The 22827-nt window shown below is 37.0% G+C and overlaps 6 protein-coding genes across 6 annotated transcripts; 2 read left to right on the forward strand and 4 right to left on the reverse strand.

The window, feature by feature from the left end:
* Positions 1–2847: 2847 nt before the first annotated feature.
* Positions 2848–4450, reverse strand: LOC140744039 (raffinose invertase). The gene has a single exon (XM_073075479.1). The coding sequence runs from the start codon at positions 4422–4424 to the stop codon at positions 2904–2906; it is 1521 nt and encodes a 506-aa protein (XP_072931580.1). The 5' UTR covers positions 4425–4450; the 3' UTR covers positions 2848–2903.
* A 2730-nt stretch (positions 4451–7180) lies between these two features.
* On the reverse strand, positions 7181–12622 carry LOC140744522 (uncharacterized). The gene is made up of 7 exons (XM_073076149.1): positions 12483–12622; positions 11876–12087; positions 10276–10501; positions 9930–10035; positions 8122–8254; positions 7576–7810; positions 7181–7345 (listed from the first exon to the last, which is right to left on the reverse strand). Exons 2-7 carry the CDS (start codon positions 12076–12078, stop codon positions 7196–7198), a joined length of 1053 nt encoding a protein of 350 aa, XP_072932250.1. The 5' UTR covers positions 12079–12087; positions 12483–12622; the 3' UTR covers positions 7181–7195.
* A 62-nt stretch (positions 12623–12684) lies between these two features.
* On the reverse strand, positions 12685–14787 carry Csas (CMP-sialic acid synthase). The gene is made up of 4 exons (XM_073075555.1): positions 14756–14787; positions 14448–14650; positions 13508–13721; positions 12685–13431 (listed from the first exon to the last, which is right to left on the reverse strand). The coding sequence occupies exons 1-4, from the start codon at positions 14785–14787 to the stop codon at positions 13260–13262; spliced, it is 621 nt and encodes a 206-aa protein (XP_072931656.1). The 3' UTR covers positions 12685–13259.
* Positions 14788–15695: 908 nt separating this feature from the next.
* On the forward strand, positions 15696–17779 carry LOC140744523 (ATP-dependent DNA helicase Q1). Its single transcript, XM_073076150.1, has one exon. It carries the CDS (start codon positions 15909–15911, stop codon positions 17739–17741), a length of 1833 nt encoding a protein of 610 aa, XP_072932251.1. The 5' UTR covers positions 15696–15908; the 3' UTR covers positions 17742–17779.
* Positions 17780–17787: 8 nt separating this feature from the next.
* Positions 17788–19801, reverse strand: LOC140744524 (UPF0193 protein EVG1 homolog). Its single transcript, XM_073076151.1, has 4 exons — positions 19373–19801; positions 18923–19080; positions 18386–18616; positions 17788–17983 (listed from the first exon to the last, which is right to left on the reverse strand). Exons 1-4 carry the CDS (start codon positions 19669–19671, stop codon positions 17850–17852), a joined length of 822 nt encoding a protein of 273 aa, XP_072932252.1. The 5' UTR covers positions 19672–19801; the 3' UTR covers positions 17788–17849.
* Positions 19802–19967: 166 nt separating this feature from the next.
* On the forward strand, positions 19968–21796 carry LOC140744091 (uncharacterized). Its single transcript, XM_073075556.1, has 4 exons — positions 19968–20222; positions 20306–20563; positions 20923–21202; positions 21429–21796. The coding sequence occupies exons 1-4, from the start codon at positions 20138–20140 to the stop codon at positions 21481–21483; spliced, it is 678 nt and encodes a 225-aa protein (XP_072931657.1). The 5' UTR covers positions 19968–20137; the 3' UTR covers positions 21484–21796.
* The last annotated feature ends 1031 nt before the right edge of the window (positions 21797–22827 follow it).

The raw sequence follows: 22827 nt of genomic DNA on the forward strand, positions 1-22827 counted from the left end.
GAAATAACAGACCTTTTTTTTTTCTTCTCGAGGGGGAAACCTTCAAAAGGTACCCGGTGCGGTGGGAGCGACACGGGGTTATGTGGGATTTTTACCACACTAAAACCCTCCCGGTGGCCGTCCTCAGCGCTGCGTAGAGGACTCCGGGATCTCCAAAGGAACGCAACCGGAGTCCTCTCAGCGCACTGCCCCGTCGGGCTCCGCCCAAGTGAGATTGAATCACCCCACCGTCCGATGTACACGACGGTATGCGACCACACATACCGCCGTCCTTCCCGGGTTCGTTGGCCGGACGGTTCGAGCTCGAGAACGGTGGATGGTGGTGGTGGCTCGTTCGAGAAGAGTGGGACTCTTACCACCCGCAACCCCGAAAGCCCCTTTTAGTCGCCTCTTACTCTCTGGCGGAGGACGCGGATCTTATGAAAGACCCGTGCGTCCATATCCGCCAGAATGTAAAAGAAAGAACAGACCTACTGACTTCTTATATTTTAGGTATACAACACCCAAACATTTCCTGCTATAGTTCTAATGAAATATTGTTTCTCTTTGCTTTAAGTAATAACTGCGTTTATTAGGGATCCGTACCTACCCAAAGAGTAAAAACGGAACCCTATTACTAAGCCTGCTGTCGTCTTTGGAACCCTAATAGATAGAAACATAAATTTTTCACAGAATGGTGGCTGCTATCAAACCAAATACTAAAAATGTGCGAGTTCAGCTGCTGTTCGCAGCTCCATCTGTATTTACATTTACGAATATACCTAATAGTGTAAAAAATAAAAACTTGGTGAATCATTGCCTATGTGTCATGGCAATGATTCACCTAAGTCATGTAAATTTAATATGATACTAAAAACAGCAAAATAAATATATCAATTATAGATACCTATCATATGACAGGTACTTACATATTGCGTTGTGATATCCCTTAAGGATAGAATTTTTACACACATTTAGAACCTCGAGTATGATTCCAATTCTATCTATTACAGGCGGCACTAACTTAACCATCACATCACCTGCATGTTCATTCGTAATTTCAAATAAAAAAAACATATGAACATAGAAAATAGGAATTTAAAACTACACAGACGATTAACAATCATTTATATGTATCGGTGGTTGGTAAAAAACATATAGGTACTTATCTATTATTTCCACATAACTCAAACGCATTGCTGTGCTCTACATAACTGTGTCCAAACAATTTTATCGCAAATATAATCATCTTCTCTGGAATTGTGGGTTTTCCTATACCAGCCGATATGTACCTACTGGGATTCCCAGGAGATATTTCCTTGAGAAAGTTATATAGGACCACGTTAGGGCTGTCAAACAGTGTTATAAAAAAAATCTATACAAGTTTAAAAAAAAAACAAAACCAATTAGTTTATTGTGAAATTGTTTACATTTTCCCTTTAGAATACGTCGGTAATTGTGAAAATGCTTATAGATATAAAGATCAAATTCTGGAAAATAATTATACAGTAAGTAGATCCCTCTGTGGTTGCATTCCGGCGGCACCACCGCCACAACTATCTGCCTAATAACAACAGCAATGTTATAAGTTTCTGTATTCTTATTGGAAGGGTATGATAAGGGAGATATACTTATCCGAGGCTTGCCAACTTAATCTTCAGGATTAGCAATGCATCTTTCGCCGATAGGTAAGAATTTAATCTTAACGGAGGTCGATTTCAGATATCCATGCGCGGCAGAAGCCATTTACCAACTACTCTTTCTCTTCTTTGCTATATAAATATTATAAAAAAAGAAATAAAAAAATGTTGATATAAACTAAACCCAGTTTTAAGAAAATTATTATCTACTAGATTAATTTTGAAATATATGGGTAAGAACTTGTGATCTTCAAATTATTATTTTTAACTGACTCCGAAAAAGAGGATTTTTTGTATTCTGCTATATTTATTTTTATGTAACTACATATCGCTTATTGTCTATCAAATATCAATTAAACCAAAAATCAAACTTGACTGATGCGTTTACAAAATATTTTACAACTTTATGTTACCTTACATTAAGTTTCTTCGCGAGCTCACAACGAGGTCAATAACGCAAATCCTGCAAAATTTTGCAAACCCTATATTTTTTCTGATACTTTATTACTTACCTATGTATAAATATCACATTCGTCATATTTTCCTGTTCTAATGTTCCCCGTCCGTGCATAAACCGCATATTTATAAAGGGTTATTTTATTTACTTGACTTAAAAAACCACAGTTTGTAGTTTTTCCTATTTCCATTGAGAAATTACTTAGAACGTGATAAAGTTGCAACTTCTTGTAACAGTTAATACGGGATTTTTATTAATTGCCGTTTGAATATATACCTTATCCTTATATAATGTACTTAATTTAAACAATATATATATTTTTTTATAATATAGGAGTAGCAGACGAGCATGCAGTCCACCTGATGGTAAGTGGCTACTGCCGCCCATGGACATCTGTAATCAACCCCAGATAGGATTAGATATTCCTACCTGAGGTCGACCATAGATGCGCCGCTACCCCTGAGGACTAAGCTGGACCGCCTCGGACAAGTCTGTCTCCTTTACCACACCCTTCAAAACGGAACACAGCAGCGCCTAACACAGCTGTTATTAGGTAGAAATAGGTGTGGCGGTGGTGCCGCCGGAGTCGTACCACAAAAGGTTCTACCACCTTCAATATACAGACCAAGGAATTTAAATTTGCTAATTAACAAAAACTACTATTAACAAATACTATTAACAAAAAAGTTATACCTACCACATAGGTACCTATTACCTATGCAGATACGAGTATATCATTTTGATAATTCGTTTTGGAGAAAACAAAGACTATTTATATAAAATACATTTAATTTAATAATGTAAAATAATAATAACTTTGGAGGCCACTAATTAAGACTTTTTATAACATGACTTTTTAAATACTTTACTAGATTTTTATCAAATCCGATACTTCGTTTCAAACTGTATTGCGCTATGTGAACTTGTGATTTACCTTCTATCTTCACCTTAATGCTTTTAGGGTAAATACGGCTCGAAAAAACCACCTCGCCTTCGCCGCAAAACACTTCTATGGAACTGGAATCCACAAAAATGTGGAAATATACGTGGTGATTGGGCGACCAATCCGCTCTTCGTATCCCATCCTCGCCTCCACGATCCACCGTAATCTGTCCAGCTTCAGAGGAATATGCTATCGTATATCGACCCCCAGACCACTCCAACAAAATAATAACATCTGAAAACACTGCACTCGTGTTTACTAACATCTCAAAGAATTTCGCACCGGCTAGAAACGCTTCCCCGGGACTGTACCATGCCTCCTCCAATATTTCCGTTCGGAGTTGGGCAGTCTCTCTAACCGGAGTCATCGTGATTCGACCTTGTTTATTCATCCTTACTTCTCTGATTAACGTCAGCATTCCCGCCCAACCAGATTGAGCCTCCAAAAAATCGCTCTCCCACATCCCTAGCCACGCAACTAGCAATATCCTGCCGTCTGGCGCTAACATTGTTTTCGCGGCGTAAAAATCATGCCCATAGTCGAGTTCGTTGAACGTTGCTGTAGAAACTTCCAAGTCATCGAACTGTCCATGTAAGTAGTTGAAACTACCTACGACATAGCCCGTCTGGTATAAGTTTCTGAACCTGTGACCTTCCGACTGGATACCTTGCGCAGAGATTATTAAAACGTATTGGTCCTCGATCTCAAATATGTCAGGACTTTCCCAAACGTAGCCCATATCACCGTACGACTCGGCCAATACTCTGTAAAATTTCCAATTAACCAAATCCTGTGACGAATAAAGCAAAAGCTGGCCATTCCTTTCTCTCGAAGTGGTGCCGATTATCATGTACCACGTCTGTCGGAATTTCCACACTTTGGGATTCCTAAACTCTTCAACGCCGTGCGGAGATTCCCTTATAACTGGATTGTATAAATACTTTTGGTACAAGATACCATCAACACTCAAAGCGACACTTTGTGTTTCGAAAGTACGGTTGGAAAATACAAGACTACCCGTGTAGAACAAATAAAGATAGTTGTCGTGAACTTGAGCCGAGCCAGCAAAGCAACCGTGTTTGTCATAATATTCTTTGGGGATCAACGCTGGGGGATAGTGCGTCCAGTCAATTAAGTTTTTGCTGGCGGAATGGCCCCAATGCATGTGACCCCAAGCTCCTCTATTGGGGTGATACTGGTAGAAAACGTGGTATTGCTTCTTGAAGTATACGAATCCTGTTGGATTACTGAGCCACCCCTCAGGCGCCGTGATGTGATAGTTCGGTCTGTACTTCTTCTTTACGAAATAACGCCTTTGATTTATGAAGTCCTCAACATGCTCAAAGTCCTTTAACATTGCAAGAACGACGGTTGGAATCCAAACTAGAAAAATAAGTATCTCCATTGCCACTACAGTTAGTACTGAGAAGATTACCGAATGGTCGCCTAGGGATTGTATCGAAACAATAGTAGATTTCAGAGTATAATAATAGGATGGCGTAACCCACTTAGTAATGCTAAACGTAAACAATTACGTTATCCCTCTAGGAATGACGATGATATGTGTAATCTATACAAATAAACTAAGTATCTGTCTTTAATTTAAAAATAAGTACCATTCTCTAATAATCTCATAATAATATTTTGAAAAACCTTTATGGACTTTTCTTTACAACTGTAGATTATAGTATTATAACAATTGATAAATATATTTCAGACGTTGTCTTCTAAACCTATGCAATGAAATGAAACAAAAACCCAGTTACAAAACGTTTATTATGTATATAACTTTTAATAAAACAGAATATACAGATAAGATTAAGTCAAACTTACTATAAAGCTAATATTGCAATATTCGATACATTATTACACTAGTTTAAAACATTCGAATATATCACAGAATGTTATGTTTGGTGATATCATACTTGTACCAGCCACCAGGGTTAATATAACTGTAAAACAAATTCTACTAAACATAATAATTTAACGAATATAAGTATATGAATAAAATGTAACCCATACATGCAGCCATGGAACATGTCATTTCGGCTACAGACTGCTTTGAAAGTTTGAAACACTTCTTACTTGAGCTTTTACTTAAATAAACTGGCTAGAAAGTGTCCAGGAAATCTATATAGCTATGTAGACTACGGACGGTCCAACGCATTCATAATGAATATTGGAGACAGATGATTTTGCAATCATAAGTCACAGTACCTTCCTAAGAGCACATTTTGTTACAATAGATGTTCTCTACACAAGCTTACACAATGTATGTCCTATCAGGAACATGCATGTACAGAATATTAACACTAATAATAATCATATATAATAAAATAATATGTATATTTAATAAAATATTGGAAAATATATATCAACATATTATAACTGGGAAAACCCCACCCGAATTTTTCAAATGTGAGTTTTTTTATAGTGAGGCAATTCTACTCTTAACGCTACATTTTAATTCATACGATAGCCATATCCTATGAATGTAATAAATGGCCTTATATGTAAAAATATTCAAAAAAGTATAATATTTTCCAAAATTTTCATATCCTTCTAATATAAAACTTTAAAGCATATTTAGTAACGACGAATATCGACGAATATACCATTATACACTTACTACTATTAAAAATGAAACTAAGTTAAAAAGCAAAATTCCCTTAATTTGTTACAAATTCGCAGTTAAAAAATATATTGTTTTCACTTCAAACAGCTGCCATATTTTTTGACATCTCTCTAAGAAAATGGTAAAGGAAAACATTGTGAGAAAACCGGCATACCTGAGAAATTTATAAAAAAAGATAAGGTATGTGAAGTCTACCAATAAGCGCTTGGCCAGAGCGATGGACTATGGCCTAATCCTTTCTCATTCTGAGAGAAGACCCGTGCCCAGCAGTGGGACAGTAATGGGTTGGTGATGAATTCATGATCTAAGAAAAGTTAAAGAACACAAAAAGAACACATGGAACCTTCAGACAAATCTAACAATACCTTAATTTTAGAAAACAGTCTAGCGGTTACGATGATAAGATAAATATAAAAAATATAACAAACATACAAAAATAGGCTTAAAACATAACCCTTTTCCACAGCAAAAGAGAAAAAAAGCAATAAAACAATATAGTTGCATTTAATTTGGAATAACATAGTTGCACTTAAATTGAGCTTATATTTAGGAGTAAACATTCGAGGATTAAAGTATATGTTTATAATATTTATAACAATTCGAGACTAAAAGGCCTAACTTGATTTAGTAAAATTGTATTGATGATACTTATAAAAATATAGTAAAATCATTGCTTCAAATTTTTTACAATTAAAATGGGAAACATTTTCAAATTTGTGATTAAGGTAATTCTAGATTACTTTTTAATGAACCCAAAACAAATTTTCCATTTAAAATGACATTCGAGAAGTAAACCAGATCATTAAGCATTTTGTTATGGATCATAATTAAAATAAATACTTTTATTCAACTGAGAGGTACATTTTGGCCAGGGTACTTACTTCGGAGCTTTCGTATATAGAAACGATTTCAATGTCGATAGCGTCACTTTCACCTATCATTAATAACTACCCCCATGTTACCAAAGATGGAAATACAATGTCTAGTAAGACGAAATTGTCAAATGTCGAAACGCCCAATTTTTGGCTCACATTTGGCGCCATCTTTAATCAAATTGTTAAATGTAATGTGCGTAGTGTGGAAGACAATAGCCGGTGTAGCCGAATACTAACACACCCACTGGTGTTCCGTGCAAGTGCGCTAGTTAGTCGTGCGCGTATCGTGCCGCGCGTGTCGTGCTGCAGCGCGGCGTGCGGCCTAGCGCGTGCCGCGCGCGTCGTGCTGCAGCGCGGCGTGCGGCCTAGCGCGTGCCGCGCGCGTCGTGCTGCAGCGCGGCGTGCGGCCTAGCGCGTGCCGCGCGCGTCGTGCTGCAGCGCGGCGTGCGGCCTAGCGCGTGCCGCGCGCGTCGTGCTGCAGCGCGGCGTGCGGCCTAGCGCGTGCCGCGCGCGTCGTGCTGCAGCGCGGCGTGCGGCCTAGCGCGTGCCGCGCGCGTCGTGCTGCAGCGCGGCGTGCGGCCTAACGCGTGCCGCGCGCGTCGTGCTGCAGCGCGGCGTGCGGCCTAGCGCGTGCCGCGCGCGTCGTGCTGCAGCGCGGCGTGCGGCCTAGCGCGTACCGCGCGCGTCGTGCTGCAGCGCGGCGTGCAGCGCGGCCCACAGCGAGGCGGCGCGCGCGCGTCCCGCCCCGTGCGCACGCAGCAGCTCCGGCAGCGCCTCCAGCGCGCACAGCGCGTACGCACGAGCCACGCGCGCCTCCTGCCACACGCATACACAAACAATCACAAATTAACAAATGGAATTTATATTGGATGAAATTAGGAATAGCGGGGTGCCACAAAGAGTTTTGAAGCCGATTATAATAATAAATTTAATTGCATAATTACATGTTAAAAGTAGTAATAATTATAAAAATGAAAATTTGAACGCTTCAAAATAGTAAACCGAAAAGGGTAGTAATGTAGCTTATGTTACTTCCGCAAATTTACCTCAACGGCGGCGGCGAGCGCGTACCGGTGCCGCGCGCGCAGGCGGTGCGAGGCGGCGGTGTGCGGCGCGGCGGCGGCGGCGGCGGCGCGCTCGGCGTGCAGGCCGCGCGTGAGGCGCGCGCACAGCTCGCGGTGCGCCGCCAACGCGTCCAGCGCTAGCAGCATTATGCCGCCAGCACCCTCCTCAGTGTACTCAGGCTCCACGCCCGGCGACTCGCTCGTCTCCTGCGCTAACCTGCACGTACAATTTATTTACTTATTTATAGTCCGATTCATAATTAGGTGTCCAAAATTTAAACAAAAGTGTTGACCTATTAGTAGTAAGGGAGACATACTTTTCCGAGGCGTTCCAGCTTAGTCCTTAGGGGTAGCGGCGCATCTGTGGCCGACCTCAGGTAAGAATATCTAATCCTATCTGGGGTTGATCACAGATGTCCATGGGCGGCAATAGCCACTTACCATCAGGTGAACTGCATGCTCTTCTGCTACTCCTATATAAAAAAGAGTCCTATATAATATATAAAAAAAAATATAGTATGTACGTACTGCGCGGCGTGTCGCATGGCGGCGCGCGCGGCGGCCCAGCGCGGCGGCGCGGCGGGCGCGGGCGCGGCCAGCGCCGCCAGCGCCGCGCCCAGCTCGCGCACGTCCAGCCGCTCCGCCGCGCACCGCGCCTCCGCTGCAAACACCACATTTATTCATTTACTAGCTGTGCCCCACGCTTAAAAAGAAACAGGGGCACAGCTAGTTGTAACATATAACTAGCCCAAGTTACTCCTTATTACATCAGCTACCTGCCAATAAAAGTCCCGTCAAAATCGGTCCAGTCATTTCAGAGATTAGCCAGAATAAAAGACAGACAAAAATTGTGAAAAATGTTATTTTGGTGAATGTACCCTGTGTACATTCACATGCATGTAATTAAAAGTGGTTATTTCGATATTAAAAACAAACACTCTAATTTCATTTAAATGTATAGATTTATTGTTAATTGGAATGATACATTAATCACTTACATTGTATTTGTACTACGTATATTTGGTAGGTGTTTGTGAGGAATTATTTATAAAATAGAATAAAATATTTATATAACAGCTAAAAGTATAATTCTAACATTTAAGAATTAGGAATGAATAATATAATAATTGAATAATCGATGTCAATAAGAAATTAAATATTATATAGAAAAGCAACTGAGAATGTAGGAGGTAAGAAATGATCGGTAAACTTAAGGGATTAACTTAAAACTTCCTATCATCTATTAGCAAATAAATGAAAGTCGGCATATGCGTCAAGAAGACTTGTCAAATTAGAGAGTGCACGAGATATGGGCGTATTAACCATGCCATCATCATTATCATCAACCCCACAGTCCCACTGCCGGTCACGCGGTTCCTCTCAGAATGAGAAGGATTAGGCCATAGTCCACCGTGCTGATCAAGTGCGAATTGGTAGACTTTACATACCTCTGAAAATCTTATTTTAAAGATTTCTCAGATATACAGCTTTCCTCATGAAGTTTTCTTTCACCTGTTTAAGCAAGTGATCATTAATTGTTTTTTCGGATACGCACATACCTTTGAAAAATCAGAGGAGCGTGCCTAAGGACTAAGTTGAAACGCCTCAGATAAGTATGTCTCCTTTCCCATACCCATCAAAGCAAAACACAGCACAGCAGCACTGTACTACTTAATTATGTATTCGTACCACTTGCGCAAACATACGATAGTCACATAGACGATTGGGGAGTCAGTTTCTACGTAGGAAGACAGAGTTATTTTAATTCCGTCCTAAATGCACGCAAGTAGCTTAATGGTGGTACGGCCGTTGCGCTGATTCAGTTGATGCCTCGGGTTGGAATGGAATAGTAATAATAATAGATTATACCCACTACAATTATATTTTCAACAATATATAATAAAATAGTACTGTGTAATTTAGTTAACTAAGCGCAGTGTTAGTATTTACATAAATGTGAAATATTCATATCGATCTTAGAGTATACATGAAGAAAAACACATTGTTACTATAATTTAATACTTAGTATTTTACTATGAATACTTTCATAACACATCCCAATATATAACTTTGTAAGATTCAAGTAGAAAATTAGTCACATGGTCGCGCCCATGGACGTCAGTGACTTAACTCCATATGGAACAGATTCTACCTGAACTGGTTCACAAATGCACTACCACTCCTAAGGACTAAGATGTTTACCTCATATATACGTCAGCCGGTTCAAATCCTTCCATGGAAACAGAACTGTTTCACGTGAGACATAGGCCGGCCATACTGGCCCTATCTATCAACGGTTCCTAACTTGAAGCATACAATAAGCCTTATTAAGGTACCTCTTTCGAATATCTTGAAAAGTCTGCCCAGCCCCAACTGCACCAGTCTCAGCTGCTCTTGCTCCGATTCGAACGATGCCTGCATCTCGTCTGTAGTCATGCCTCGCTGAAAAAATATTTCAATTTACCTCTTTATTACCTTATACTCTACTATAGTCGAACCCAAAAGAGTCTGGTTCGATTTCCAAACAAGCAAGTTTCAAAAGGAATAGCAGTTCTTCAAATAGGTGGTCCTTTTTTCTGTATCAACAACATATTTCGAAACCATGCTACACCACTGTTTTTGAGCCCCTTAACAAATACATCATGAAAATATGGTGTTTTATCTTATTTAATAGAAACTCACAGGATTATCCTCCTGAGTTCCAGCGAGCACAAATTCGTCATGTTTAGGCTTGTCCAGGCGAAGTGAGGTTTCACACAGGAACATCCTGAGGTCCGCGTCGTGAGCCAGCACCGGGTGTCGCGCCACCAGCGTCAGCCAGCGCTGCAGCGCGGCGCGGCGCCGCTGCAGGAACAGCGGGCTGCCTCCGCCGACCACCACACGTTTAGGGGGCAAACGGCAAACAGCACTGGAAATTATTGAAGTTTTAAATATGCCATATTCAATGAATCTTGATAGTGCAATACAGTTTTTTTTTTTTTTTTTTTTATAATATAAGAGTAGCAGACGAGCATGCAGTCCACCTGATGGTAAGTGGATACTGCCGCCCATGGACATCTGTAATCAACCCCAGATAGGATTAAATATTCCTACCTGAGGTCGGCCACAGATGCGCCGCTACCCCTGAGGACTAAGCTGGAACGCCTCGGAAAAGTCTGTCTCCCTTACCACACCCTTCAAACCGGAACACAGCAGCGCTTAACACTGCTGTTATTAGGTAGAAATAGGTGTGGCGGTGGTGCCGCCGGAGTCGAACCACAAAGGGTTCTATCACCATTAAAATCATCAATCAATTATGTTATCAACAGACTGATTTGTTTTTGGATTCAATTTGAAGGATGCAGCAAAGCAGATATGCTTATATGTTCATCTGTGGCAATCTTAAGATACTATGATGTTCATGTGCAGCAGTTGCATATCTTAGCAAAATGGAAAATCATGTTACTTCAGTATTTTAAAAAAATATACTCCATGGTGCAGTTAGCTATCAAAACAGTGTGGTGAACTGAGTTAGGTCGCTTGTCAATCTTATTTTGGACCGTAGATAGCAGCTAAAAATAGCATAGACCTAATAGTAGGTCTAACTTAATCGTAGGTCTATTTATATTACAAGTTAGGCGATCAAAATAGGATGAACAATTTTGAAGCAGGTTTGAAATAGGGATTTTTTTCTGCCATAACATTGGAATAACCTGAAATGTAAATTTATTATATACCTAAATATTGAATGATCACAATGTAGATTCTGCTTATCAAACTTATCTGCTGTTATGTACAAATGGCCGGATACATTTACACCGCAATTAATATGTACATGTGAATATGAAAACATTATTTTATTACATGTTGTGATAAGAGATGTTATTTATATTACAACAACACAATTTACATTGTCATATAATTAAATCACAAATGAATTCATTTTATATGAAAACTCTGTAAAAATATAATTAATATCCATAATTTGAATCTTTATTTCGAAGATATTAGGAGAAACAAAATAGATAACATAAATACAGGAGACTCAATTATTTATAAGAAACTACACTGCTACAACTTTATTAAAATAGTATGAGGCAAACAGCAAGAAATTGGAGTTATAGCATAAAGAATATTGATTTATTTAAAAGGGAAAAGTCCCACCATAATTAGGTATATAAGGAATTTGAGAAAATACAGAAAATTTGATTTTCCTCATTTAAGTGTCCAGATCTTAACTTAACTGAATGCTTTACAACAATAATCAATCCAATTAAATAAAAAATACATGATAAATCTTTACCGGTAAGGGTACTTGGCGTACAAAATGTCATGGAGCTGCACAAACTCATTGTATCTCCTGGTGACGGTGGTGCCATGTCTCCGGGAGCTTACATAATATTCACAGTGCTTCAGTATCAGGCCCTTACGCTCGGGCACCAGCTCCACGCTTATAACATCAGTGGCCTCCAGATCCTCAAATGTTACTTCTATGTTCGTTGTCATTTTTAATAGCTGTGATAAGAAAACATTCCTTATAAAGTTTCCTGATTAAGTTAACACTTAAAGAGTTGTCAATGCATCAACAGTTTTCAAGCGCTTTTAGTAGATTATTAAAGAGTTCGAATGCAAAACGTGTCAGAAATTTTTTAGGCGGAAACTCATTTAATATATTATAAAAAATATTGTGTACCTAAATTTTACAAACCTGATATTAAATTACCTACGGCATTAAATTTACATGTGTTTTAGTGAGTACAAATTAATGTATTGTTACTATAAAAAGTAATAGAAACTTCGTAAGTAACTTTCTACTTACTTAGAGCAAATAAATAAAATCTTAAGAGAAATATTATTTTCAATGAAAAAGCTATATTTAAGAATTAACAACATCATTTATATTAACTCACCGTATAGAAGTATTATTCATCGAATAATGTCGATACAAAAACAAAACTTTTAAACTAAGTTATATTTAAGTAAAACATTAGCCATTTCGAGGTCGTAATAAGTGTCGATTTCCAAGCTCTCTGCAGTCGACACTTCCCATACAGTGCAACTGGAACATTCGGTTAATAAAAAAGCATACGCAAACTCCTTATTACGAAACATACCAAACACGTAAACACAAATTCTTTTCAATTCCCATACTTCACGTAAAAGTTTGCCACGTTCGGAAACCGGAATTGATTTGAAACATCGCACAAAAAGTTTTTTGAATTGACAATGACAAGCATAGATAAAAAAGTACTATATTTATTCATTTTACACCACAGATTAAATTGTGAGAATCACTTTACTTTTCTTCGTATTTATTCGTATAGTTGGGACTGATAGTATCACTTATAAGCATGAATCCCTGGGAACTAATGATGCATTACAATCTGAAGGAAAAGGCTTATTTTTAGGAAAATACATTCATACGTTCTCATACTATATTTTTTTCAAATCATCAGAATAAGAAATTTCCCCGCTGAATCGAAAAATATCATATAACCTTTTCTTCATTCTAATGTCTAATCTATACAATCATATAGGTACCAATGACGCTCGAGTTTTTACACATTTAGCATTCGCGGCGTAAATTACGCCGTACGCAGCGGTAAAGTACGCGTTCTGTTTGGCCAGGCCTTTAAAGTATACCTGATTATTACATACATTTATTGTTTTTTATTATTGTTTATTACTCACTTATTATTTTGCAGTTTACCGTCTTGTATGAGAGCCGTCCTCGTTATATAAAATGCCCCAGTTTCTAAAAGTTCTCCGTCCCAATCCTGTCTTCTTGGCCGTTGACCACTTAAGAAATTCGCGGCAAGAAGGCTTCCATTTTCAAAACGCCATCGTAATTTGTAGCTACTAGAAGATTATATAAAATTATTCAAATCAGTTTATACATATGTAAATACATTTAAAATAATCAAAATTTACTTACCGAGTAACTGAAAAAACGCAATCTTTTGCTAAAGGCTCTTCCAATCGCCTTATAGCTTTATGCAAATGATCAGCTCTAATAAATGGTGATGTGACTTGTATTAGAATTAATTTTTGGATATCTTTTCTACTGTTCACAAATTCAGAAACACCCCATATCGAAGGAGCCCAATCTGTGGCCGTGATCTGACTACGCCGAAAAACAGCAGCGCCATCTATGCGTTATTAAAGGTTTTTTAGAACGAATTGGGTTCACTGAAGGGAATTCTAATTACATCGCACGAGTGCGTTCACGTAATTATATTTGAAAATTTTATTTCACATATGGGTCAACCGGGAGCGACATAGGACCGCCATTGTATACAGTCCTATGTCGCAGGTCTTCCCAACATGTATAAGGTATAAAAATAATATCTATATATAAGTACAGCCCCGTCAAACTGCTAGTCAGTCAGTCAGTCAGTCCGCTCTGAAGTTCAAAGCGGACTGAATTTGTATGACAATACCTATTTTCATACAATTTCAGAGCGGATTAGCAGTTTTACGCGGACTATTACTAATGATTAAGATGATAAAGGCGACAGGTAATACCTACCACGCACGATCATACATTAAGAGACCGTGTATTGTCGTACCGCGATTTAATAGAGATACGATGGGACATGTTTCAATCCATGCATTTTACCCATATAAGTAACAAATAAATTAATTAATTAATAAAATAAATACAATAAAGTAAAATAGATATATATTGCGCATGGATGGACTACCATACTTTTGGTTCTCTTAGCCGCCTATTACGGCACCCACGGGAAGAGAGGGATAGGCCCTATTCTACAACACCTGGGCCTCACGAGGGTTGTAGTTATTAAAGGTTTAAATGTACATAATATATGTGTTCAAATTAAAACAACAGAATTCACTACGTTTACTTTACTTACGTTTTATAGACTCCAGGGCTATTAAAGGATGATCGGTAGAAACTGTAACATCATAAAATCCAGCTTCTTTCGCTGTGCAAATAGCACGTGCAATCAAACTTGCATCACCCACTTTTTGCAGATTTTTTAATCGAATACCTTTTGAACCTCCTCTTGCCAGTATAAGGACCGCTATACTCTCTTTACCATCAATCGGAAAAATTCTAAAGTAAAAAAAATACAAAAGAAAGATACAATTACTACAGATAAAGTAGGTCGAATAAGATAACATAATAATCATTTATAATTATGGTTCAATATACACTTACATAAGCAAGAGAAGAAATGATACGTTCAACATGGTTAAATTCAATATAGAGCATGCAAGAGGTCGGTGTTTCGTTACCACTTGTTACTAATGGATAATTTCCTTATTTACTGGTCAATGATATGATAATGTGTATTTGTGTAAGTAACCGTCTTATGCTTAGAGACATCCGTATTACATTAGTTTGTAGATATAAGCTATTTGCTTCATTTATATGACTTTACTGAATTGGACTAGATACGATTCCTAGTCAAGCAGATATATACGATGAGTTTAATAAATTTATGAGTTTATTAATAGTTTTAAGATAGCACCTGTGTGGTTCAACTTTGGCAGCACCAAAGCACCACTACCACGTGAGCTGGAATGCCTCGGAAAATATGTCTCCCTCGAGGCAGAAATAGGTGCGTCGGTGGTGCCTTTGGAACCACAAGGAGGTTTACAAAGCCGATTATTATTTTTTTACTTTTTCTGCAATTTTATCTTTAAAATACGTTTAGTGCGAATAAGATATAAGACGTATATTAAAATCTACGCGTGTGTCTACCACTTTTACCAGTGTCCAGTATAGTGCGCGCCAAACTGATAGTCCGCTCTGAAGTTGTTGTGAGCATGTGTGACAATCTACTATAGCGACGCGATTCAATTCTATATTCAGAGCGGACTAGCAGTTTTACGCGGACTAATAATACCAGTGTGTTAATTCCACATATTACTGTTTTGTGATATCGTCAATACATAATGTGTAGACGATTTTTTTTCGCCAACAAATACACGTTTTAAGAGCTTACTGGTATATTAAGGACGATTAATTTGATGCTTTTTAGTTCGGAATGGTTGGCAACATTAATCTCATTAAATTTTTAGTCTCCTAGGACCATGTATAATCTATGTATTAGTCAATGTCACTGACTCACTGGTGATAACTTGATAAGTGATAACAAGTAGGCGCTATTATAATATAACTAAAGCTTTATACTAAAAAAATATTCGCTGCCGGTCAACCGATTACAATAAAATGTTGTGACTGTCCGGTTGATTTAGCTTGAAGGATAAACTACTTTTGGACTAGACAGAAGGTGCAGTTATCGAGATACATATTTTTTTGTAGCAGGATAATATAAGGTCCACCCGACCCCTGCGTTTTAAATAAAATGAAAACCATTGACGAACTCGAACAAGAGATAGCAAATGTAGAAAAACAACTGGGTGAAGTTGATGCAGAACTCACAAAATGGAAATCCCGTCAGCGAGAGTTACACATGAAGAGGGATTTAATAATAAAATGCATTGATAAAATAAAATCTGACGCTTTATCTCAGAAAGATTGGTCCGGAATTAGTTATGACTGGTATGAGGAAGTAAAAAAAAAACTGAAGGATGTTTTTAAAATTAAATCTTTCAGACCGAGGCAACTGAGTGTTATTAACTGCACTCTGTCGGGAGAAGATGCTTTGGTGGTGATGCCTACAGGAGCGGGAAAAAGTTTATGCTTCCAACTACCAGCACTGGTGAAACCTGGACTCACTGTTGTAATATCTCCCCTTGTATCCCTTATGGAGGACCAAGTTAGATCTTTGACTGAAAAGAATATACCAGCAATGCTCATAAGCAGTGGCTCCAAAGACGCAAATATAGCATTAAATGCTTTGAAAGACACAAATGCACCAATAAAGTTACTTTATGTAACACCTGAAAGACTCGCCAAAAGTAAAAGATTTATGGCAAACTTGCAGAAATGCTATGAACAAGGTAGGCTGCAGAGAATTGCGATAGACGAGGTTCACTGCTGCTCCCAGTGGGGACATGATTTCAGACCAGATTATAAACATTTAGGAATACTTAGAAAAACATTCCCAAATGTACCAATTCTGGGTCTAACAGCGACAGCAACTTCTCATGTTTTAACAGATGTACAAAAGATACTCAACATCTCTGGCTGCTTACTGATTAAGTCGACATTTAATAGACCAAATTTGTTTTACCAAATACTTGAAAAACCATCATCAAAAGATGAATGTTTAAATATTCTAGAATCCTTACTGAAGCATAGATATAAGAATGAAAGTGGTATAATATACACTTACAGTATCAAAGATTCTCAAGATATTACAGAGGGATTGCGTAAAAGAGGTTTAAAAGTAGGATGTTATCATGCTGAAATGGAAGCAGATATGAAGTCAAAAATGCATACAAAGTGGCACGAGGGCTATTATCAAGCTATTGTAGCCACACTTGCTTTTGGTATGGGAATTGATAAGCCAAATGTAAGATTTGTAATACATCACACTATAAGTAAAACTATGGAGAACTATTATCAAGAAAGTGGGAGAGCAGGAAGGGATGGTCTTAGAGCAGAATGTGTGATGTTATATAGAATGCAGGATATTTTTAAAATCAGTAGTATGGTGATGCCCTCTATTGAAAATAAAGACCAACTGTATGGAATGATAAAGTACTGTATCAGTGGAAATCGGTGCAGGAGGCAGTTACTAGCTGAATATTTCGATGAAAATTGGGGTGACACTGATTGTGATGAAATGTGTGATATTTGTTGTAACTCGCAAACTCCTGCCCAAGAATTGGATCTTGAGCTACATTGTAAAACACTGGCCAGCATTTTTTCAAATGCCAATAAGCAGGATGTCAAATTAACTGCACAAAAATTGCTTGATGCATGGTTTCTTAAGGGTTCTGTACCCCTGCGCCACAAAGGCTTAGAGCCCCGAATTTCCAGAAGCTTAGCTGAAGATGTAATTGCATATTTATTAACAGAAGGTTACCTGGAAGAAGACTACCATTATACTGCATATACCACTATTGTGTACATTAAGGCTGGTCCAAATATGTACCTGATTAATGATCCTGATTTTAAGTTGAAAATGTGTATTCGAAGATACTGTACTTTTGATACAAGAAAGCGTGCACCAGCTGATGATGAAAGTGAACCATCACCAAAAAAATCAAAAATATTCGTTGTAGATTGATAATCTAATTTATTTAATAAATAAACATATTGAAATATTTGGAACAACTTTTTTTGGATTCAACTTCATACTTTACATACATATATTTTCGCTAAACAATGAATAGTGTTACACTCTGCGTCGAGGTGAATACTGTAATGGTGACAGCTTGTTGTATGCCATAACATTCTCCTCCTTGCATTTTCTTGTAGAATCACCTAATCTGCGCTTATTTTGCGAAGATGTAGACTTACTGGAGTGCACTGCAAATAAGTTTATTTATTGAACCTTACACTTAATATTTTTGTAATTCACTATTATGTAAAAGTGAAGCACTTGCTTTTATTTTTTTAAACAAATCAATTTCAATTTAAATAAAGCTGCTTTCAACCAACCTTAATAATCATAATATTTTATATCTCTTAAAATTATAGATTAACACTATGGGTTTTCTTTTTATAATTATACCTAAACGATGAGGCAGACGGGCTACCTGATGGAAAGCAGTCACCGTCGCCTATGAACATTTGCAACACCCGAGGAGTCGCCAATGCATCGCCGGCTATTTATTTTTACTATTCTAATCATTCTTATATTTCTATTGATAGCGTCCACAGACATTGATATATTCGAACATAATCACTGGCAATATACTAATCACTAACCAGATTTTGCCACACTCCCTTTGGACCTGTCGCTTTTGGGTTCGTAATCCAAAACGCTGAAACCAGACTTGTTGGAGCGCGCGGAAGAGCACACGCTGTCTATACCCAAAGCATCAAGGGCTCGGAGACGCTCGGCTATCTGGTCCTTGACCATCTCCCTGTGAGGCCCTGCTTCACCCAATTCTTCCATCTCTGCCAACCATTCAGCGCGCTCACGAATTTGGGTCACCACTGGGAAAAAATATTGGTATAAAACAGTTATAATGTAATAATAATAAATCTACCCTCAGACAGTAGAAGAGTCCTATAAGACGTGTAAGCTAAATCTAATTCAAAATGGGAACAGAACCTAAAATAATACTTTGTAGGCCAAGTGCCCATAATGAATTAATAAATTATAGCCGAAGCTAAATACATTTTGATAGTTGGCTGGTCGGGGATCGAACCTTAAACCCACTGAGAGTTTGATCGGTATAGTAACCGTTTCGCTATGCAGGGCCACAAATAAGGAAAAAGTAAAAATAATCTAAAACGTACAATTGTTCCATTTTTCCTTGTTCGTGGGTAGTTTAGCCGGTGGTTTAATAAGGCGCGGCGCTGGTGGCGGCCTCTGTTCGTCGTGGCCGTAGGTCATCGCGTTCGCTAATCGTTCTTTCAGCAGCTCGCGATCTTCGCCTCGTTTCATTGGCCTATATCTGAAATAAACCAAATAGACTATACGATCTATCCGATCCGAAAAGTTGTTTTAGAAATGCAGGTCCCTAATTATTCCCCGAATAACAGGAACCATTTTCAACAACAAAGCCAACAGCAAAGAACAAAGTGTTTCTAGAATAAATTGCCGAAAAAATAAATTGTTTAAGTAAATAATGTAGGTAAAAATGCGAAAAATTATTATTTGATAAAAAAAACCTATTTTTTTTCATTTTACCTGACTCATCCAAATATTAGTTAAGTATTAATTATATTTTTTTTTGTTAAAATTACCCGTCGGATTCCAAAGCTCCCGACTGTCTTATCGCGGACAAAGATCTGCGGCGTGAGGTGCGCGGTCGTACAGTTGGCGCCTCATAGCGTGGCACTTCTTTACACTCATATTCTCGCAAAGCAAGGGCAGACTTCCGACGCTGGGCAACAGTCAACTTTGATTCTTCTAAAAGAACCCTCAGAAACTGCTGCTGAGCTGAAGATGGATCTACAACCCTTGTATGAAAAATACCCCCGTGTGGAACGCTTTTGCTAGGCCATGTTACATTTACAAAACCGTTAGCGTCAGCCTTTTCCATTATAAATAAAGAAAGTTTATTTCAATGAACTTTACTACAAACATAGTATAAATTATATAAATGATCGAATGGCGTTTTGGCATATACTCAGGTTCTGTTTTCGAATAACCCGGGTAACGCAATCAATAGACAAAATATATGTTCCATTTTACGATGCTGCTTATCTTACCCGCTTGCTTACCCATTTTACTTATAATATTTTTTATAATTTATATTTGTCGTGAAAAACTGACATGCTCTTTTTTATGAGCCGATAAATGTAATATATTTATTTATAATATACTTGAAGTTTTATGTGTACGTGGAGGAAGTACGTTTTTAAAGCATAGACAAAAGGATTATTGTTTTTGGCGGCAAACTCAATTTTATACTCCATTATTACAAGATACATTTTTATTTACTATTTAATAAAAACAATACTTACGATTACGTGGTAGAACTTGGATTTAAATATTAAGAAGTTAATATGGACCAGTCTGTAGGTTCCACTATTGAAAAAATTAAACAGCAAGAACAAGACTTAGAAATTAAATTAAAAGAAAAACGCGAGTGTAAGACAAATAAGCAGGAGTAAATTGTAATAATATTTTGATATAAATATGGTAGAATATTGAAATTTTAATTGTGTGAACAGATGAAGCAACAGTATTATCTTTAAATCGAGCTATTCGAGACGCATATTCCCAAGCTGAAAAGTCAGACCAGGAACAATGCGAAATAACAAAGAGGATTGAAAAACTGCGACCTTTGTTAGAAATTGAGAAAATAAGACGTAACACTCTCTTATTTCAATTACAAACAGTTACTGCTATTTTAGACGACCTAAGAGCGCGATCTGTAAGTTATAATAGTTTGAATATTGTTTTATTATATAAACTCCCATTTTCAACGGGCATAATGCATAATATAATATATCACATTAATCAATAATATTAGAATAATATTTTTTTTATTAATGTTACTTTAGCAATATTCAATTTCAGTAATGTTAGATCATATGCTCGATCTAACATTTGTTACTGACTACGGTATTCTCAAATATTATTATTGTTTATAAAGCAAGTTTATATGGCGCTAATTCAGAGATAGGGTAATGTTTCGAGTGGATTTGTAAACGTTATAAAATAAAGATATAAAAAGCCAGTTTCTGAACTGACTTGATTATCTTACCACCCGTATGTATTTTAATAATTTGATTATAAATTTCACACCTATTTAATAGTTAAAAATACTTGAATACTTATTTAATAGTTAAAATACAGGATAGAGGCATAACAAATGTATGGAGCCTCCGTTCTACGCTATGCGAAGCAGTTCATAATGTATCAAATGAATGCGACATTTGGAGTCTTCTTATAAGACCCGTAAACACCGCACCGTTGCCGTTTGTAGTCGGTGATACTGTTGATAATAAGGAAAATGATCTAATAAATGAAGGTAGACTCCAATCAGCTTTAGCACGACGCGCAACAGCTGAGACAGAACGCGAAAGATTGTTGGTTGAACCAGACGTCGGAGAGGAGTTTGTTCGGTAGCTGTTTATCCTTTATGAATAATGTAAACTCTTTCAATTAAACCTTACGAACATATTTACATCTGTCCATTCATAAAAACGAATAAGTATGGTCCGCAAAACTATTTTCTTCACATAATCGCAGACTCCCTTAACTACTTCTTGCGGAAAATATTGTATTTAACATACAATAACATAGTTATTAATATATGTTTTAATTTTAAATAAATTTATATTATTTCAGAATAAAGAATGCTCTGCGCTATTCACTGGATAAGATTAAGAATCTCAAAAAATAATATAGCTACATTTAATGTTTACTTAAAAAAATCTATAGATACGTTTAAATGCTACAAGAATCAATGTGGGTTTTAAAGTATTAAATTAACTGCTTATAATTTTAATTTTAAGTTAATAATGTTTGTTGCATAAATGTCGATTTTAACTGTCAATATCAGCTGCTCAACTCAATTGAAGTAAATTGTCATTGTCAAGCAAATCAACAAAAGTGTCTTTTATAATTAACTCATAATGTATAAAAGCTAAAAATTACTGAAATTAGAATCAATCCATTTTAAACAAAAAATGTACCGGAGTCTGAACCAAGTCAGGTAGTAAATTCCATTTTTATTACATTTCATTTATTACATAGTGTGTAATTCAATTTACACTTCTATTTTAATTAGAATAATTGGTTATTAGTTAGATGTTATATTTCATCGTATTTAGGATTGTATTATATTATACAAACATTATTTATTCAATAGAGAATCAAAATATAACCTATATTTTATGCATCTAGAGTCAGGGTAACCTAGACGAAGATTTGTGAAGACTGGTCTACACACGTAACTGTATTTATCACCTCTACTTTTTTAGCATCGAAAGAACTACACGTGGTAGCCCTTTCATTAAGTCAGACATTTGCACTTGCACTTAGTATTTTTTACGATATTTTCATGATGTCAACATCAAAACAAAAAGTGATGTAATTAAATTAGTTCATTAATGATGATGAATATTCCATAGATGATTCATACTGTGAATGATTTTCCATAATTATTATTCAAGAACTGTTCCAGGAAATTCCATTATCATTATTTGTTCAATAATAATAATTTGTGATGTGTTGTGTTCATGTCTAGTGTAATGTTTTTCCGAGGAACAATTGTCATAAAGCATAACTTTCCTTATAAAATCAATTTCAAAGTTCCTCATAGAATTATATTTCTATAAATGCATGCAGTCATTTAATCTTTTTGGCCTATAAACATGTATTTATTACAGTCATGTATTTTAGGAATATGATAAAATCAAATCAACTAAAGAGATTGTTCAGCAGTAATGTAGAGCCCAATGAAAATGCACCAATAAAGTTTTCTACGAGTGAAGCTGCGAAACGGCGAGTTTCCCCCATCGTAAGGTACACACCTACTCAAACTACGCCGTGGTATCAACCTTATAGCGTTGTGGGCAGTGTTGCAGTATTTCTTATATATTTTTGTTTTATAAGAGAAGAAAACGATGTGGATAAAGAGTTTGATAAAACCCTATATGAGAGAATAAAAGGCTTAGAAAAGTCTCAACTGTTACAAACCTACAAATATAATAAAGAACATGGTAAGAGTGTAGCAGATATTGAA

The sequence above is a fragment of the Epargyreus clarus genome, unplaced genomic scaffold (assembly GCF_041222505.1).
Source record: "Epargyreus clarus isolate Ecla_fem2 unplaced genomic scaffold, WU_Ecla_fem_2.2 ptg000008l, whole genome shotgun sequence".
Classification (NCBI taxonomy): Eukaryota; Metazoa; Arthropoda; class Insecta; order Lepidoptera; family Hesperiidae; genus Epargyreus; species Epargyreus clarus.